The 21,639-nt window shown below is 38.5% G+C and overlaps 1 protein-coding gene across 7 annotated transcripts in view; it reads right to left on the bottom strand.

Annotated features, from left to right (window-relative positions):
• The window catches only part of RIC8B (RIC8 guanine nucleotide exchange factor B), a 102,594-nt gene that overhangs the window by 14,544 nt on the left and 66,411 nt on the right, over positions 1-21,639 (bottom strand). For 5 of the 7 annotated variants that reach the window (XR_006653804.3, XR_006653805.3, XM_045186810.3 and 2 more), the window contains 2 exons: positions 11,400-11,544; positions 1,214-1,333 (listed from right to left, as the gene is read on the bottom strand). Coding sequence is in view for 5 of the 7 variants with exons in the window: in XM_045186810.3 (XP_045042745.1) it covers positions 1,214-1,333; positions 11,400-11,544 (265 nt within the window). In the remaining 2 variants the exon portion in view is untranslated. The remainder of the gene's footprint in view (positions 1-1,213; positions 1,334-11,399; positions 11,545-21,639) is intronic. The other 2 variants (XM_045186811.3, XM_024579151.4) reach the window with 1 other exon arrangement.

Raw genomic sequence — 21,639 nt, 5'->3', positions numbered from 1 at the left:
TCTGTCTGTTTTATCAAAAGTATGGGGAATGTCATCTACAAACAGACAACAATGTCTTTTGAAGACTGTGAGCATTGGCAGTTGGCTATACATTCTAACCTTGGGAAATGATGAAAGTTTAAAGAGACTAACGGGAAGTCACCAGGTTCTCGTCACACTAGCTTTGTAGATGATGAAACTACTTACTTCTAAGTAACTCCCACCACATTACCAGCACCACCTGAAAGAAGCTCAGACTCTGCATAGTTCTGGATACCCATCCATACTTGTCACACTCCCCACATTTTCAAACATTTCTACTCTAAGCCTCCTGCTGTGCTCTTAGCCTCTGCTTGATTCTTTATTACACCTTTCCCTTTAACTGTTGGCTTTCCTATTCTAGTTGCTACTTCTCTTGACTGAGGGGGCACTAGCCTTTACATAGTTGTGAAAAAGGAGATGAACAGAAGAAATGCACCTTTAAGTGACAGCTGCCACCAACACACAGAAGCACTCACTCAAGATGGCTTAAAGGAGACAGTGACTCAATGTAAGACTAGAAAATAGAGCAATTCAGACAAGTGTGAAAGGAATTAATATTTTCTAATAACTCCTCCAAGATGACTACTAGTTGCTGATTAGTATATATTTAATTATTTTTAGAATTATTTTTGGAGGGGAAGGAGATATGAAGCAAGAAGGGGAGATTGTTTTTAGAACCCCTAATTAATACAAGCACATGCTTTCAGAAAAGCTTTCATTTGAGCTATGCCTTTTTACTTTTCCTGGTGGGTGCACAACAATTTAGAATTCCTCGTTTCAGCAACCCAAAAAGACAGAATTGCAAATTTGCACATCAAAAAAAGAAAAAAAGCATCATGATTTGAAACAGAAACCAAAACAGACTAAAACAAAAAATACAAGAAGCAGCAAAATCACTGAACCTAACTCATAGCATCTTTTTGAAGACAGGGAGGTTAGTTGGTTAAACGTCAGAGTGATGTAGTAGTTGCGGTCCCAGCGTTGAGAGCTGGAGTGTTTAGGAATGCACATCCAGAAGCGGCACATGTAGGAAACCACAGTAGCCAAAAGACCTAACTGCTGCTGCCTGGGCCACCCTGTTCCAATCAGCATGGATTTCCAGAGGTGCTGTTCTAGGGTAACTCTCAGTGAGAGAGACAAAGAAATAGAACATTTTTAGAAACCAAGCAAAAAATGGATGGGAATACAATACCTGGAAAGTTTATCAAGCATGTTGACAAGTTTCATGGCTTCATATTCTTTTTGTTCTTCTGTCATTTCATCTATAAGGTTTGGCATTGGTTCCTCTAAATGACCAGTGATAAGATTAATGCTACAAAAAGAAAAAAAAGTTATGCTGTATGTTTTAAAATTATGCTCTTTCTATACTTTTCTGGTCCAAGTTGTAAGTTACAATAAGAAAGAGTATAATTGCTAAAAAATTGGCACTAATAGCAATTTTATGGTATAGAACTGCTATAAGAATTTTTTTAAAAAATTTACTTTCTTAGTAATTTGCTTTGGGAAATGGGCATTAACTACTGTTTTTGAAAAAGTAAAAGTAACTTGCCAACTTAAAAAAAATAGGCAGAGCTGCTTTTTAAAAATATGAAATTTGGTGCCATAGGGTAAATATCCTTGGATGCATAGCTTATTCATTAATTAAAAAGGGGACAAATGATTTCAGAAGGAGAAATTTGTTTTGTGATACAGCATAAAACATTATCAAAAAAACTGGAAAAATGATGACAGAGAGGTTGGAATCTGAAAATGAAAGCATGCCAATTTATAATCTCAGGAAATTAGTCCATTAGTGAGACCACAGAAGGCAATGAGTGTTTAAACAATAAAAGATAAAGCAGAAGAACAATTTTAATTAGATTTGATCTGACCTACATAAAAAAGAAATGTAATCTAGCCTACCAAGAGGTAGGTATACATATGGCTTTCTGGAAATAGATTTAATAAAATACTTAAAATTGAATACGTTCCATAAACTTTGTACGAAGCTCTAACACCAAACAAACTATCCTCTTATATAAAAGCCACATTATTTTTCTTTTAGAAAGTGAAGTAAAAGATAGTTCTTCCAATGACTACTACATGTCTATACATTAAGCATGTTTCTGGAGAAACGGATATGCAATTATAGCATTTTGTACCCGACAAGTACAGATAGGTTGTTTTTAATGATCAAATAAAATATTCCTGCAAAGAGCAAATTGCTAACAAATTGCTTTGTAGGGTCTACAAACACAAATGCTTTCAGGGGACAGGCCTTGCAGATAAATAAACAAATGAGTGAACTGGTCGAGTATAAACAATGTGGAGTGGTGGGACTGGAGTAAACTAGAGACTAGAACGCTAGACTAAATGGAAAAAATCATGTGGGCCAATACAAAGACATTGTGATAATTAGGCCTCTGGTGGTGAGCGTTAGACTTTTACTTGGGCAAGTTAACTTTCTTTACTGACCAGGGCTTTTCTCATTTGGAGTAAGGACTAGGTCACTAGGTACTATTATCTGTTACTAAAAGATTTCCTTTTTTTTTTTTGCTACATTCTTCAGAGGCTACATGACATACAGATTCTTGTGAAAGGACTCAGTGCTCACCATCCTCAAAAACTAGATCTAAAATGTCTGTTTTGCCATTCTTGTGTTAAGACCTATGTCCAGAGCCATGGTTCAAAAGCTTTCTTCCTTCAAAGCTGTGGAAACCATCCTTTCCTTCTTATTTAACAAATGAAATCCTGTGTATAGGCCTGATATATAAAATAGACAACAGCTGGAACTGTGTAGGCAGAAGAGATAGAAATGGCCAAGAGCCCACTTTATTTGTCTGCACTCTTTTTTTTTTTAAGATTTATTTTTAGATAGAGGGAAAGGGAGAAAGAAAGAGAGGGGAAGAAACATCGATGTGAGAGAGAAACATTGATCAGTTGCCTCTTGTACACACCCCAGCCCAGACTGGAACCTGCAACCCAGGTATGGGCCCCAAAGGGGAATCTTACCTGTGACCCCTTGCTCTGGGGACAAAGCCCAACCACCTGAGCAGGTCTGGGCTTGTCTGTACTCTTAAGGTAGCCCCTAAGACACTTTGAGGAACTCTGGAACTCAGGGGGAACAATCTGAAAACCACAGGCTTGTCAGTGATTCTTAGCCCTGGCTATTCATTAGAATCACTTGGGAAACTTTAATGAAAAGGCTTGAGTCTCACCTGAGACCAACTAAATTTGTGTTTCGTTTTTCTTAAGTTTTCCAGGTAATCCAGATACATAAGTTATGAACCACTGAGCCTGAAGTAGGAACTCATTGTGTTCTCCTATTTCCTCTCCTTTTTTTTTTCAGGTGCTCATAAAAGAATAGAAAAAGGCCTCTACCTAGTGGCCATTAACAAAAACACTGATGGGGGTCATCCTATTTCCCAAAAGTCAAGAACAAAGAGGACCCAGACAAGGCTTCTGAGAACTACAGAGTTTTTCAGATGTATCCAGATGCCACACTGAAAATATCACTCCACCAACCATCTATTATTAGGCATGTAACAAGACATGTTTTCACTGGCTTCTCTACTGCCACCTGCTAAATTAGAAAAACAACTAGTCTTATAAACAAATGAATAAGTAAAAGCAATTACAGGCACACAACCACTTCCTAAGCAGACAAAGGAAATCAGGTCTTAGAAGATAAGGGGAGGTAGTGGATGTACTAACTACATATCCTTGTTTTGTCTTCTGCGTGAACACTTCTTTCCTAACAGTCTATGGAGGGGCGATTTGAAAAACCACGGACAGCTTCAGAAGACGGTGATATGAGCACAAGCCGTCATGTGCCTTGCGGGGGAAATGTGTCCGGAGGGCACACTAGTGAACTCTGGTATTGTGAACGCCACAGAACACAAAGGTCAGGACATGTACTCCTGGATCAGGGCATATTTGATTCTTTTCTTTGTTCTTGTACGGGTTTAATGGAAATGATGTCTGTTTCCATAGGCTGACCTCAAGTTCTCTGCTGCTAAAATAATTTAACAGTTTACTCTGAAATTAGGTATTAAAGTCACAAAATCCTTTCCTCATTGCACATAAAAGCAGTAGCCAGAAATTCATTCTTGTGGAATAAGAACTTACTATCCTTTATCCATGGAGTAAAACATTCCAATCCTCCAAAGTTACTCCAGGGGTTCAGGTTTCATCTTTTTATTTAACAACCCCACCACCACCTGCACCCCTGCCCCTGGTCCTGGCTGGGGAGCTCAGTTGGTTAGAGCTAAGGTTGTGGGTTTGATCCCTGGTCAGGGCACACATACAAGAAGCAACCAATGAATGAATAATAAGTGGAACAACAAATTGATGTTTCTCTCTTTCTAAAATCAGTAAATAAAAATAAACACCACCCCTGCCCCTGTACTCAGAACAATGTAAACAATGCCAAAGAAAGCACAAGTTGGGGCAGTGAGCTATGCCACTCTCTTAAGGGAAAAATGCCGATGTGCTGGGGACAGGAGGCAGACTGGGACACTGTCTCCTCTCTCGATCCCCACTTCAAGCCAGTGGCATGTAGTCTACTTACCGAGAAGAAAACAAATCATAGTCACCACAACAATAATGTGAGTTTCCACAGAACAGGTTAGTTTCTGCTGAACAAACACTTGTCCCCTTCACAACCACAAACAGTATAGATGAGATTTAACACGACAGGTTTCAGGATCTTACTCCTATGAAATTCTGGGGTTAGTTTTATTTTGTTCTAAGACACTGAGTCTTAAGATACTTTAAGTATATTAATTGTGGTGGATATTTTAGAGTAATTTAATATTTATTGTGATTTTTCATGCCTGGTTTCTACTCCCTTTCCTCCTCTTCCCTCCACTCTAATCCTATGATTATGTTTGTCTTCCAGTTAGGCGACAAGAAGTATCTAAATTCCTATGTGTGGTATTTCATTGAGAATTCTGCATTACATAAGGCCATTATATCAACTGACAGCAGCTACGGGCCTGGAGACAAAAGGATTAAGACATACCAAAAAGGCCTGAGCAAATGGATATATGCGTAAAAGCTGAAATATATGTCAAGACTTTTACTCTTTTTTTTTTTTTGGCTTTAATTTATTTTAATTTATTTTTATTTTTATTTTTTTTATTTTTAAGACTTTTTCTTCAAATTGTTGTTACATTTGGCCATCAACAGCACTAGAACACTTAACAAAAAAGCCATTAAAAGTTCCCTGAGCTAAATAAAAGGTAACTTAATCTCTAAAAGGTGTGGATTAAATTTCACTCAAAGCATCTGGCTGAGGAAGGGGCTATAAAGTCCAATCCCTACAGATCTAGGCAGGCAAGATGAACAAAAAGGGAGCTTTATGCCTGGTGGGAAGCGGACCACAGCCACTCACCTCCATCAGTTGGTTGCCACGTGAGAATGTTTCAAAGGGAAGCTGAAAATCTAAATTTTCATATGAAGTATCTGAATTCTAAATGCTGGCAAGTAATTATTTTAAGCAGTACTATGTAAGATAAAATAATAAAACCCAGATAACCAATGCAACAGGGGTGAAGTCAAGCAGAACCTACTTGTGGGCTAAATCTAACCTACAGGTTCACAATTTGCAACCTATAGGAAAGGAATCAGGGATTTTAGGAAATGCATTTGTGAACCCAGATTAGCAAAGAAGGAGACAGATGGGGTAGGAAAGGAGACATTATCTGCAAATGAAGCTAGAAATGTCTTTCCAGGAAAAACTCCAGAATATTTGTCCCCCACAAAACGACAAAAGAGCAAGAGTGGAACTTTACCATATCCTGGTTTTCTTGAATTCTGTTCCCTGGCTCCTACTCCCCAACTACAGGTGGAGCTTGATGAGGGTGTGGGTATTTTCTCAATGCTAAGAGTGTCTCAATGCCAAGAGTGACTGACTGACTCAAACAATTTATTCAACAACCCAAACGATTTATTCAACAAAATTTACTGAGTGCCTAACTTTGTGCCAGGCACGATTCTGGGACATCTCAATGAACAAAACAGACCAAAAAAATAAAAAATAAAAAAAATAAAAATCTCTTTTCTCGTAGAACTTATCTTTCAGTGGGGAAAAGAGACTTAATAAACCAGTTGTACAGTATGTTAAAAGTGCTATGGAAAAAGAGCAATGTAAGGAAGTGTGAGGTGGAGGGGTGACTGTAGGAGCGTTGCAATTTTTACTAAGGGTACAGAACAGTATTCACTAAGATGATGATATATCTAAGTAGACTTGAAGGAGGTGAGAGAGTAAGATATGTCGATGGTATGGCAGTTCCTCAAAAAATACCACAGAACTATCCTATGATCCACCAATTCTGCTTCTGGGTACATACCCAAAAGTGAAAGCAGGAACTGGCACAGAGATTTGTCCACCCACGTTCATAGTAGCCTCATTCACAATAGCCAAAAGGTGGAAACCACCCCAGGGTTTTCTGACAGAAGAGTAGCTAAACCACGTTTGGAACATACAACAGAATGCCATTCAGCCTTAAGAAGGAAATTTTGACACATGCTACAATATGGATGAATCTTAGAGAGAGTAATTGAAATTAGTCACAAAAGGACAAATATTGTATGTGATTTCACCTATATGTGGTTCTTAAAATGGTAAATTTTTAATATATTTATTGATTATGCTATTATAGTTGTCCCATTTCCCCCCCCCTTCACTCAACTCCATCCTGCCCAACCCCTACCTCCCACATTCCCCCCCGTAGTTCATGTCCATGGGTCATACCTACAAGTTCTTTGGCTTCTACATTTCCTACACTATTCTTATCCTCCCCCTGTCTATTTTCCACCTATCATTTATGCTACTTATTCTCTGTACCTCCCCCCTCCCACTCCCCTATTGATAACCCTCCATGTGATCTCCTAAAATGGTAAATTTTATATTATGTATATTTTACCTCCCCAACACGCCCCCCCCCACACCCCACCCAAATAAGAAGGCAGAGTGAAGAGCACAATAAAATTTGCTTTGTCTACCTCAAACAACAACAAAAAACATAAACTCTCGAGTCAGGCCACCTGACCACTCGTGAACTATGTGCCCTACACAAGTCCTTGACATCACTGATTCTTCTGTAAAATGGGGACAACCTTCCCCCAAAGGGTTGCTATTAAGATTAAATGAGGCAATGTCAGTACCTGGCACATATTAGACACTCAATAAATACCAGCTATTATTATTAGCATGAGTGAGCCACTTGCTAAGAAATAAGTCAGAGGCTTAGGACGATGTAGTGAGTTTATTCAGTTAAATCGTCACCACAGAGCTGCATGTGCAATCTTCATTAACTAAAGGAGCCATGCAACAATGAGTATTTTGTACAGTTTGCTATAGATAAAATTGACATAAGATATTCTGAAGGGATGTTAGTTAATGGTGACTGAGGCTGAAATGTCTCAAGTAATTTGAGAATTACCACAAAAATATAACAGTGACTCCACATTAAACGAGATGGTAAATTATAAGACATCTTAACCTGAGTTTCTGCAGCTATCAGCAGTGCAAGGAACTAGGGTATGTGGTGTCGCCCTTTCATTTGTTTATCAAACATCTGTTGAGTGTCTATCAGGTATCAACCATACAAATACACATACTGAGTACACACACATATATAAATACCATACTGCATCTAGGCAATTAAAAAAAACCCAACATGTCTTTTTAAATTTAAATTATAGTGCTTTTTAAGTGTTTCCCATGTTGGGATTTTGGAGTCAGACTGATATCCTTGATTATAAAGGATATAGAAAATAGGCTGTAAACATATAGCAAATGCAACCTGGAGCAACACTGTAGCTTATCCAACACTCCTGGCTTCTTGCTGGCCATTCACCTAAACTACAATACAAAAGAAAAAATAGAGAATTTTGAAAGTGCAAAACTGGTGTGGTTGCAAATATCACAAAGGCTAGTAAACTTACGGAACCTGTGTATATGGCAAAAGTGGCAACGACTTCACTGTCAATTCTGATCTTTTAGAGATCTGAATTTAGACTGTTTCATGATAGCTCACAGTACATAAATCCCAGTTCCCAAAAATGCTACTTAAGTCCTACCATATATAAATATACCATCACAGCCCAAACTAGGCAAAGGAAAACTCTTCAAGTCTGGGTTTCTGGCTCATTTACTTCAAGAAATATTAAAAACAAAGATCTTTCATTTGTATAGCCCTGATATATGGAGATAATTTTAATGGGACCTGACTTAGAGCAGCACAACAAACCTTAACAAATGAAAGAAAAAAGTCTTCTGTCTTGTGCTAAAGAAATGCCAAGGCTGTGGGGGTTCAGTCCCCACTCAGGGAACATACAAGAAGCAACCAATGAATGCATGAATAAGTGGACCAACAAATTGATGTTTCTCTCTCTGAAACCAGTAAAAAAAAAATTTAAAAAGAAAAGAAACTATCAATACAAATATAGTCAAGAAGGTCATACCCAAGTTGCTTAGCATAGTGGTTTTAAGCTTCTGAGTATAATTATGAACTACTGTGGGGTATTAAGGGTAAAAGGTGGTCTCTTCAAGTTCGGCCCACTTTGGCTGTCCTCTCTCTCCTTCTGCCCCTCTGTACAGCAGTTCTTTAAAGACACGTCTTTGGACCCCTAGGCTCCCAGATACCTAGCCTGAAAGCCACTGATTTAAAATGAGCCAAATGTCACTAGATACATATCTTCCAATTGACAATTGGAATGATGTAAAACCGTATCAGCCTGTTAAACCACATAAACAGTTCAGGGGTCCCCATGCTCAAAGGCATAGAAGAAGCAGGTATAAAAATCAGAATGAAAAAATTTAGTTTCTCTTTGATACAATAACAAAGTTTATCTGAAAACTTGTAACAAACATGGCTAGCCATACACCAAAAAAATGTGTGGCATGTGACTTCATTCTATTGAGTATAGTCTAAGTGTGCTAATTACAGAAAGCCATTTCCAGTCCATTAAATACATTTATTTTGACACAAAAAGGACTGTTGTGATATTAACTGTCTCCCATAGCCTGAATGTGAGCTTCATGCAATTCTTGGTTTCAGATTCCACTAAAGGATTACAGGTTACCTTGGTGCATTATTCAGAATCCACTTACATTTTCTATTTTGGGACTAGGGCCAAGTGGATGAAGGATAACTTCTCTGCCTTTGCCAATACTAACAACTCTTGTGACTAAACGCATCATAAGAAGTGCAGACCCTGATCCTAGGAACACTGGTGAAGGATAGGGAGGGGAGTAAGCGATCCTTTCAGACACTGATTTTATAAGCTTCACAAGATTGATAAAACGTTTTCATAACAATTTTTAGGGGGAAAGTTCTTTGAGCTCTTGTTTGCAGAGTGCTTTATTCACCACTACCTCCACAAGGACCATCTAAATAAGTATTTTAAATTAACAAATTAAACTTCCCACTATCCTGTTTCACCTGAAAGTAGGGAAGATGTAACAGAAAAAAAGCAGATGGCAAACACATCTGTATACTTGTAATGAGCAATCTGTAAGAAACACAGGATTTCACAATGGTGACTATTTGACCATACTAACACACCATTCCTATGAACAGTGCAGGCCAGGTCCAAAGGCTAAAGAAGATTAGGGATGTAAGGCCCAAGCATAGAATCTTCCCAGATAATAACAATATCAAACATCATGATTTTTGGTCATGGTGTTTGGTCCATGGTCCTTGATTTTTTAAACAAATAGTGCTTTCCTGAAATCTAGCATTTCTATTTCCTATACCATCGGGAGAGAACCAATGTTCTTATATTTTCTCTGCTGGCTCTTGTTATAGTAGCATTCTGGTGCTTGCTGGTATCATTACAAAAGTCATCTAAAAAAAACACTACACATTAAGTTACGACAATATCACAAGCATCCACAAGTACTTAAAAGAGTTGTCTAAGATGACTGTGTCCACATCCCTGGGGCACAAAGAATGTCTAATGTAATTTCTATCTTCATTTAATATGAAATTTCTCAAGTGGTATATTTTAATGTCTCAAATGAAGAGACATAAAATATTAAACTGATATGGAAATATAGTTTATGGAATGGAAAAGATAAGAGTGAGCAAGACTATTTATAATTAAATTATATATATTTAGGGAAAAGATTAAAGTATGATTCCTCTATATTGGCTTCAAATACTTGACAGAGATGCCCACTTTATAACATTTAAATGGTGGCAGTCTTAAGAACTTACTACTTGAGTCACTGCTAGCATTTCCCTCACCCCAAAACCTTTTCCCCTCTACGATATTCTGTAGAAGATCCCTCTAAGGCTGGTAGCACTGAGGATGCTGAAAGTAACGCTACATACTCAGACCTGATTTGCCAAGAATACAGGCAAAATAATTCCTGTCTAATTAGGGAATGATCTTTCACCTTTTGACCACCCCCATTACTTTCATGTCAACATGGCACAATCTACACTAAAAGAAAGATGGGGGGCTAATTCTTCAGATAATGATTTTCTGTCCTTGATCAACTACTATACGACCCACACCACACTCTAGAAGACTGTTGTTAGAAAACATAGCATGTCAGCATCACTGGTGCCAAAAGGCAGTTACCCTTTTAACATTCAGTAATGGAAACCAGAAAACTGAGCTCAAACTACTTCTAAGTGGAAACTAAGAAATTTATCTGGGATGGGCGTTGAGAGGGAGATGAAAAGTATGGGGAGGGAACAGAAGAAAGCAGAGGTGGTTTATTTTGTGACGGAGAAGAATTAGTGTCTTTGATTTGTAAGCACTGACTCAGGGAAGACTCGACAGAGTCTCTGGTTTGCCTATTAAGTACACTACAGCATCTGTTCAAAGGTGATTTCCTCAGTGTTTGAGTAAAATTTACTGTGAAGCCAAAGTTCTTTCCTTTTGCTAGTAATGTGCTTTGTTGCCTATTGACTCATAAAGGTTTTTATGCAAGAGGGAAGATCAAAATGTATGGAACCTACATTTAGCTTTCTGAGAAAGACTAAAGTATTAAATAACCAACTTAAATACTTGGTCATGGTTATACCTACTAAAATCTCAGCCTGTGGAAATGAAAGCAAAAAGGAAGCAACAGCACTTTTTAAGTATATGATGGTAGATATATAAAAGCACCCTCTCTCTTAACACTTGGGCAGGATAATGAGCATGTTGAAATTTGTCAAGCAGCAGAACATTTCTTGCAATTATCCTTCCTCAGTCACTTGAAGTCACTATCTAAGGCATTAACTATGAAACTGCCTCTAAATACACTATTAAACAGGAAGCTTCCAAATCCACAAAAAAAGAGAAACACTTAGAAAATGAGAGACAAAGGAAGTGAAAGGCAAATAACCAACTCAAAGGCACAGAGTTAGGTGAAAAGAAACTTGATACTATACTTTGGTTTTGCATTTTTGTATTCTTCAGTGTCTGTGTCCTCGTCCTCTGAGTACCAATTATCTCCTCTTCCTCCAGCCAAGAGGCCCCTGGCCGCCAACAGTCCTGCAGCATTCCCATAGCCAGTGTATTTCAGCAGGCTATCCACTGCAAAAACAGAATAGGTTTTTAGACAGGAATCCTTGGGTGTGCGCTGTATCACTGACCACTCACCAACACAGGGAGGCTGGAAATGCAAGCCACGGCAGTAAATCTTAAAATTCAGAAATTCTTGAAGCATAGTAGTAGTTATACTGAACCACCTACAAATTCTCCTGCGTGCCGTGAGGACCAAAAGTCTTTTTTCATGTTTCTGAAATTCAAATGGAGCTGATTTGAATATACTTTGTGGCAGGAGTGGGGCCTGTGTGACCACCAGGACATTGGTAAGGGTGTTGTTTTAAGTTTTATTTGCAAATCTTATTTCTTGACCCAGTTTTAGAGACATATTGATTAGAAACTAGAGTTAATGAGGGTCAGATTGTGATTTTACCAATATAGCCTGTCATATAAAATTTTTCTTATACCCTTTATAGGAACTGGAGGGAAAGCAAATAAACACATTTAAGGTTATTAGCAAATAGGATAGGCCAAGTTACTGCTTTTTTAAAAAAGTCAGCAACAATATATATGAAAGCACATGGAATCCACTGAGAAGGTAGGCCCAGAAGGTAGACTGGCTGATTTTCAATAATGAACCACTTGCTAGCTGGCTGACCTTGGGTACGTTATTTTGTAGCTCTGTACCTCAATTTCCTAATCTGGAGAATTGGAATAATATCTACCTCACAGGTCAATACATGCAAATTGCTTTAAAAAGTATCTGGCACAAAGTTTTTCCCTGGTAATAGTAGGTACAATGATCTTTGGTCATTTTTGACTTATCTTAGTGAACACCTGTGCGCGCGCCCCACTGAGGCATTTGGTGAAGGTCCTCTGCACGTATGACCTTGCTTTGTCATCAGAGTGAGGTGACTATCTCTAAGGGAAGTAGACACACAAAATGTTGCAAGGAAACCTTGAACGGTAGGTATTTTTCTCTGTGTGTATTTCTAAGTACCTTCAAGGAAGATACTGAACAATCACTAGCAGCTTTATTTAGGAGCACTTTCTTTTCTTTAGGTACAATTTCAAAGTGCACATTAAAATAATCAAAAGATAAAAACTGGCAAAATTTACTTAAGTCTTTCAATAAAATGGCAACCTAAAGACAACAGTAGGAAACAGAACACAACACTATGTATCCACGTATAAAGCCTCAGTAAAGTCTACATCGGAAATACTATTGTAATTCACATCATTTACCTAAAATCAGACAAAATAAAGCTGCAGAAGATTCGGAGGAGAGCAATTGTAACGACTTTGGGAACTAGAAAGGGGCAGTGGACAGGGCAATAGGTGGATAAAGAAAGGGGATACATGTGGTAAGAACATGAAATCATGAAGGGTGTGGAGAGGATGACTAGTCATTCATTAAATTTTCAAATGCTTGAGCTATGGGGTACCTCCCTTGACACTGAAAATAAAAGGAAGCCCTGCTTTCAAAGAATATAGCAAGCTGGTGTAAAAGGAAACATGGGATTAATAATATAAATAATTAGATTAAGTTTACACTGTAAGTTTCTACCATTTGCTACCTTAAAATCTATTGGTAACTAGTTTCTTTGGTGATAATTTTCAGTGTGTACTCAATAAAATCATATTAGAATTTAAAGAGAGATCACGGTGGTGTAATCTGAAAGCTCTCTGGATAAATCTGAGATGCTTTCTTGCATTTAGTACCTCTGAGGCAGGATAGTAAGAAGCTAGGAAAATTCCTTGGCTAATTTCTTTCTTACAATGTTTTTAGAGAGCCAAAGCAGCCCTGCCTAGTCTCTTGCCTGTTGCTTCTTCTATCACAGGCCCTTTCTTGTTTCACTGTCCCCAGCTTTAATGTCTCAGAATCACCTGGACTCATGCTGTGAAATCTTTCCTGCGTGAAGTCAAGAACCCACACACTGCCAGCTGGCCCTCGACCAACCAGCTCCAGGCCCAGTCCTCTTTCTGGTAACACCTCTGCAAAATGAGGTCTAGTTAAATTAATGAATTCTTAATAGGTTATTAGGGAAAGTGAATATCCAGTGTATACAGGTATTCTTAATATTCAAGAATATTCTTAATATTCTTAATATTCAATAAGGAGTCATGTCTGACTCCTTAATGGCACAAAGGCACTGAGGCCAGAGGATCACAGATCTGAACCCACATTTCACTGTTAAGCATTTTTGATAGGGCTTATTTTTTAACAAATAAGGATGTTTAGTGGTCCAGAAAAGAAGTACTCACTGAAACTGTGAAAGTCTAAATAGAGATAATAAAAATAAATGGTGTAATTGAATGTACCTAAAAACAAAATAACAATAAAAAAGTATACAAAATGTAAATAACCACCTGCAATGGCTAAAGATGAAAATTCAGAGTTTATCAAAGTCCAAAATAGGTTAAAAAGAAGTAAACAGAGCACTGAATAACCTGCTATCTTATGCAGACTATCCTCCTGGAAGCTAGTTAATGGAAAAAATCCCCAGCACTTTTATGAAAATAATGCTTACACTCATTCAGTGGAACAAACATGTGCCAACTCTCTGACAGCTTCAGTTACAAAGACAATTTAAGACACCCTGCCTTCAAAGCAGATGAGGCTATAGCATGAAATCCTTAAAATGGGGGTGGGGTGGGAAGACAAATGGACTACAAAATCCTCAAAGTGGGAAGCATTTTCCTTGTGAAGCTCTGACTGACATTCCGTATTTTCAGTCCTGGGTTGGGAACCCATACATGCAAAGGGCACTTCAGTTCTACTGGTTGGCACCTCTCACCCCTATGCCGAGGAAGGGTCAACTGTATTTGGTAGGGTGTTTCTAGCTACTTCTTAGTTTATTGTCAAATATACCATATAATATCCTATTTGTTATTGGGGAAAGTAGTAAAAAGGAAAATGGACTGCACTTGGATAAGGTGAGCTGCCAAGGCAAAGAAAAGGTATTCTGGTGGTCCTTAAAGGAAAAGAGACACACAAATATATGTATTCTTAGTCATAGTAACCATCACACAGTTAGGTGAAACTACTGCAAAAATGAAACAAACAGCATTCAGTCAGAAAGTTGCAAGAAATATTTCACCATTATTTTATCAAGATGCTGGAGGGCACCATGAACAGAGGAAAGCAAGCGGCAGCACACTGCAAAATCAGAACTGCACTGGCAGTCATGGCATTGTTGCTTATACAAATGTGGGTTTTATCACACTCTACCATGAAAACGAAAAAGAGGTTTTGCTCTTTAACCAAGGAAAAATGGCACAGCCATATTCTACCGAACACCATATTCTCCCTTCTCTGCTACACAGAAAAGGATTTATAATCCTTTCCTTCCAAATACTGAAACTTTTAGAAACCCTATACCAGCTTCTCTATCTCCTCTCCCTATTTCCAGTATGACGTCCCTCCACACCAATGCCTGATAATACCTTTATAAAGCAAAAAATATGACGTTACCACCTTCCTGGATAAAACTTTTAATTTCTCCCCTAAAGGCTAAAGCTCAAGTTCTAAAACAGAGCCTACGGAGTTCTTCATTTTCTGACCTCTGCCTTATTTTCCAACCTCATCCCCCAACTGCTCCTACACATTGTGAATTCCTCACACCTTGAACTAGCTTCTTTCCATACATACGAAGGCTGTTTCTCATTTCTCTGTCTTCTTCTGTGAAGACTTTTTTGGACCTGTTCCACTACCCAATCATTTCCTCTTCCAGGCTGCCACAGTACCTGGCACGCTCCTCTCTTAGAGTGCTTACCATAGTACATTGAAATTATTCCTTTATATGGAGAAATCCACCAGACTATGTACAGGGTGGGCAAAAGTAGGTTTGTTTGTATGGAAAAATACAATAATTAATAAATAATAATAGAAGAGTAAACTCTGTTTCACATACAGTTGTAAACCTACTTTTGCCCACCCTGTATTCACCACAGTGAATTCAGAGAGCACAAATCTTTGCTCTCTTGTTAAACACTTATGGGGCACCCACTATCTGTAAGGTACTTTGTTAAATACTATGGATCCAAAGATGAAGAAGATATGATCTCTAACATAAAAAAACTAATGTCTAGAATGAAAGTCCAACAGATAAAGTTACAACATAGCAAATGTAGAAAGTATGAAAAAAAGAGATACATAAAAATGATGCAAAGAGAATAATTAACTCTGTTGGATGATCAGAGATGTCTTCACAGAAATGATGCTGAACCTGACCTTCAAGGATAAACAAAGCTCACCATGCTAACAAAGATGGGGTAAGGTATTCCATGGGAAAAGAACAGCATCTGCTAAGTCATGAGGATATGCCCAGAAATGGTGCAGTATAATCAGGCAAGAATGAAGAACTTAGTATGATTAAGAATATACTACGGAGACAGGCATGGGGGAAAGTTTTCGATTTTACCATGCAGGTGACAAGGAGTCATGAAAACTTTTACAGGGGGCATGATAAGATTATATCTGTATTTTTAGAATAATCCTTCTGCTAGTCATGTGGAAGACAAACGGAAGAAAACTTCACCAGAAAGGGAGATGATACTTTACTGGTTTATTAAGTGATATCTACATTTGGGAATCCCAAGAAAAAAGGCTGAAACAGAAGTCAAGGGAGAGAATAAGATCACCCATGGAGCAATGTGAAGTAAGAACAGGGGCCAGAAAAGAACTCTATAGAACAGTGTGGCAATTAAATGTGAACAAAGTTAGGCATTAGCAAACAAGACTACAAAGAAAAGACAGGGAGGCAGCAGGTCAAAGAAAATATAGGAGTGTGTGGCAGCATAGAAACAGAGTGGTCCACAGTGTCCACTGCTAGGAGAGATTTAGTAAGAGAAAGACTGAAAAAATATCTACTGTGCAATTTGTTAGTTACCTTGTGACCTGAGAGCATTGTCAGTGGAAATGGGGAGGCGGTGGTGTGCCTAGGGAACGGCAGTGGAAGCCTGACTGACAGCAAGCTGAATTGGGCCTCAACCAAAAAGAAAAGCAGGTCAATCTTTCAAGATGCTAAAATGTGCAGGACAGTGACATGAAGACGCATATATGTTGAAGAAAACAGTGGGGACAGTTAAAAGACAAAAGAATAGAGGGTAACACCTGATGGAACAAGCCTTCTGAGAAGACAGGAAGAGAAGAGATCAATAGGACAGGGCGATGCTTAGCTCTCAGCTGAAGAGACATTCCTCCGAGAGAGAAAGGAGAGAAAGGTAAGTTTATAAAGGTGTGGGGGTATGGGCTGAGGGGCGTCAAGCCTTATTTATCTCTGTGATTCAGCCCCCACCACAATGCCCAGCACATACTGGGAAGTAATGAATGTGTTAAAAGGGAGGGGGAACCCCACAAAGGCAGGGAGTTTTACAAATTATTTTTATTCAACCATGTAAGGCCTAACTTTAGGCCCACTTTAGAAATTACACAATTAAAGCAGGTAATTAAAGTTTAGTTTTGTCAGGGCTCCACAAAACATGTTAGTAGCAGGAGCACAAGTTAACTCGTGGGCCACCATCAGTTGGAGATAGTTTAGCCTGGGACAGATGGGTACGGAACATACATGGATAGTTCTTTCTGTGCCAAGTCTTCCACAAAGTTCTGCCCTCAGTATCTCACCCCACTTCAATTTTCCTTCTTAATCCAATCTCTGTGTCCCTAACCCAGTTTGCTGGCTGCTTGCTGTCTCTACTCAGTGGTCTGACTTTTGAGCCTTGATCATGTAGCTTCACTTTCTTTCTTTCTTAAAAAAAAATTAATTGTATTTTTTTCATCACCATTTACCCCCCCTCCACCCACAATCACTACACTATTGTCCCTGTCCATGAGTCCTTCTTCCCTTTCTCTCCATGCTTCCACCCTCTAACCCTTCCAACCTCCAGAGCTGTCAGCCTGTTCTCTCTTTAAATTCCTACTTCTGGGAATTTATCCAAAGAAACCCAAAACACAAATTCAAAAGAATATAAGCGCCCCTGTGTTCATTACAGCATTATTTACAACTGCCAAGGTTTGGAAGCAGCCCAAGTGTCCACCAGTAGATGAATGGATAAAACAACTATGGGACATTTATACAATGGAATACTACTTGGTCCCAAAACCAGATAAAGACACAACGAAGAAAGAAAACTTCAGGCCAATATCGCTGATGAACATAGACGCTAAAATTCTCAACAAAATATTAGCAAACCGCATCCAGCAATATATTAAAAAGATCATCCACCATGACCAAGTGGGATTCATCCCAGGGATGCAAGGATGGTACAATATTCACAAATCAATAAACATAATACATCACATCAACAACAGCAAAGACAAAAATCACATGATCATATCAATAGATGCGGAAAAAGCGTTCGATAAGATACAGCATCCATTTCTGATAAAAACACTCAGCAAAGTGGGAATAAAGGGAGCAGTCCTCAACATAATTAAGGCCATATATGAGAGACCTACAGCCAACATCACACTCAATGGACAAAAACTTAGAGCTTTCCCACTAAGATCAGGAACTAGACAAGGATGCCCTCTCTCACCACTCCTATTCAACATAGTATTGGAAGTCCTAGCCACAGCAATCAGACAAGAAAAAGCAATAAAAGGCATCCAAATTGGAAAGGAGGAAATGAAACTGTCACTGTTTGCAGACGACATGATAGTGTACATGGAAAACCCTATAGACTCCACTCAAAAACTACTCGAACTAATAAATGAATTTGGCAAAACAGCTGGATACAGAGTCAATACCCAGAAATCAAAGGCATTCCTGTACACCAACAACGAAACTGCAGAAACAGAAATCAGGAAAAAAATCCCATTCGATATAGCAACAAGAAAAATAAAGTACCTAGGAATAAACCTAACCAAGGAGGTAAAAGACCTGTACTCAGAAAACTACACAACACTGAAGAAAGAAATTAAGGAAGATACAAACAAATGGAAGCATGTACCATGTTCATGGATTGGAAGAATTAACATCATCAAAATGGCCATACTACCCAAAGCAATTTATAGATTCAATGCAATCCCTATTAGAGTACCCATGACATATTTCACAGATATAGAACAAACATTGCAGAAATTCATATGGAACCATAAACGACCTCGAATAGCAGCAGCAATTTTGAGAAAGAAGAACAAAGCAGGAGGGATCACAATACCTGATATCAAACTGTATTACAAGGCCACTGTAATCAAAACAGCCTGGTACTGGCATAAAAACAGGCACATAGACCAATGGAACAGAATAGAGAGCCCAGAAATAAACTCAAATCTATACGATCAATTAATATTTGACAAAGGAGGCAGGAGCATAATATGGAGCAAAAACAGTCTCTTCAACAGATGGTGTTGGGAGATCTGGACAGCTACGTGCAAAAAAATGAAACTCGATCACCAACTTACGCCATACACGAAAATAAACTCAAGATGGATAAAAGACTTAAATATAAGCCGTAACACCATAAAAGTCCTTGAGGAAAACATTGGCAGGAAAATCTCAGACATTCCACGCAGCAACATCCTCACAGACACATCCCCTAAAGCAAGGGACATAAAGGAAAGAATAAACAAATGGGACCTCATCAAAATAAAAAGCTTCTGCAGGGCTAAAGAAAACAGCACCAAATTACAAAGAGAACCAACAGTATGGGAAAACATATTTGCCAATGATACCTCAGACAAGGGCCTGATCTCCAAAATATATAAAGAACTCACACGACTCCACTCCAGGAAGACAAACAACCCAATTAAAAAATGGGCAAAGGACTTGAACAGACACTTCTCCAAGGAAGACATACAGAGGGCCCAGAGACATATGAAAAGATGCTCAGCATCACTAGCCATCAGAGAGATGCAAATTAAAACCACAATGAGGTATCATCTCACACCAGTCAGAATGGCCAACATAAACAAATCCACAAACAAATGTTGGAGAGGATGTGGAGAAAAGGGAACCCTCGTGCACTGTTGGTGGGAATGCAGACTGGTGAGGCCACTGTGGAAAACAATATGGAATTTCCTCAGAAAACTAAAAATGGAACTGCCCTTTGACCCAGTAATTCCGCTGCTGGGATTATACCCTAAGAACACTGAAACCCCAATCCAAAAGAATCTGTGCACCCCAATGTTCATAGCAGCACAATTTACAATAGCCAAGTACTGGAAGCAACCGAAGTGCCCATCAGCAAACGAGTGGATCCAAAAACTATGGTATATTTACACAATGGAATTCTACCCAGCAGAGAGAAAGAAGGAGCTTATACACTTTGCAACAGCATGGATGAAACTGGAGAGCATTATGCTAAGTGAAATAAGCCAGGAAGTGAGGGACAAATACCATATGATCTCACCTTTAACTGGAACATAAGCAATAGAAGGAAAAAGCCAACAAAATATAACCAGAGTCATTGAAGTTAAGAACAATCTAACAATAGCCAGGGCGGGGGTGGGGGGTGGGGGCGGGGACAGTGGGTAGAGGGGATTACAGGAACTACTATAAAGGACACATGGACAAAACCAAGGGGGAGGGTGGAGAGGGGGGAGGGAGGTGGGTTCAGCTGGGGTGGGGTGGAGGGATGGGGAGAAAAGGCATACAACTGTAATTGAATAACAATAAAAAAAAAAAAAAAGAATACTACTTGGTTGTAAAAAAGAAGAAAATTTTACCCTTTGTGACAGCATGGATGGACCTGGAGAACATTATGCTAAGTGGAACAAGCCAGTCAGAGAAAGACAAATACCACATGATTTCACTCTATGTGGAATCTAGTGAACAAACTGAACTAACAAGCAAAACAGAGACAGACTCACAGATAGAGAGCAGGCTGACAGCTCTGTGGGTGGGGTGGTTAGGAGGTGGAGGGATCGAGCAAAAAGGACTCATGGACATGGACAATAGTGTGGTGATTGTGGTGGGAATGGGGTATAAGGGGGATAAATGGTAATGGGAAAAATACAATAAAAATAAATTAATTTGCATTTCTTTGATGATTAGTGACATTGAACATTGTTTCATAAGTCTACTGGCCATCTGTATGTCCTCTTTGGAGAAGTGTCTGTTCAGGTTCTTTGCCCATTTTTGAATTGTATTGTTTGTTTTATTTGGTATTGAGTTTTATAAGTTCTTTATAAATTTTGGATATTAACCCCTTATGAGGTATACTGGCAATATCTTTTCCCATTCGTCCATACTACTCAAAGCAATCTATAGATTCAACATAATTCCTATCAAGATACCAATAACGTATTTCACAGAACTACAACAAATATTTAAAAAATTTATATGGAACCACAAAAGGCCCTGAATAGCAACTGTAATCTTGAGAAAGAACAAAGTTGGAGGAATCATGCTACCTAGTATCAAACTATACTATAAGGCTGCACTAATCAAAAGAGCATGGTACTGGCATAAAAAGACACAGAGATTAATGGAATAGAATAGAGAGACCCAAAATAAACTCGCATCTTTATAGTCAATTAATATTTGACAGAGGAAGCAAGCACATACAATGGACCAAAGATACGTTTACTCAATAAATGGTGTTGGGAAAATTGGACAGATGTGCTTGCCTAGACTACCTTATTACACCACACACAAGAACAAATTCAAAATGGATTAAAGACTTCAATGTTAGACCTAAAACCATAAAAACCCTAGAAGAAAACACAGGCAGTAAAATTTTGGACATTGCTTGTAGCAGTATTTTATATGATATATTTCCTCAGGTGACGGAAACAAAAGAAAAAATTATCAATGGGACTATATCAAACTAGAAAGCTTTTGTACAGTAAAGGAAATCATCAGCAAAATAAACGGTACCTTCACTTTCAAACAGCTTTGAATGTCCTTAAAAGGGAAGTTCAGCCACTAGAAATTTATTTCGTTTTGATATAGTCTGCCTCCAAACCCAACTCAAATTCCAAATTTTGATAATTTTTACAGGTTCAATGAGGACTACAAACTTTTTTCTTGCCAGAAGGTTTTTAAATTAGAATTAGCTGACAGCATTTAAAAAGTGAGAGACTTTACATAACAATTCAGAGTCCTGGCTTCTCTTGGAAAATAATGTAAGATTTGGTAACAATGGCTACATGTTCCTTCATGGTAGTAATCAGCTGTTCCCCTGTCCCAACCCACT

The sequence above is a fragment of the Desmodus rotundus genome, chromosome 3 (genome assembly GCF_022682495.2).
Source record: "Desmodus rotundus isolate HL8 chromosome 3, HLdesRot8A.1, whole genome shotgun sequence".
Classification (NCBI taxonomy): Eukaryota; Metazoa; Chordata; class Mammalia; order Chiroptera; family Phyllostomidae; genus Desmodus; species Desmodus rotundus.
This window is presented reverse-complemented; position numbering and strand designations above follow the sequence as displayed.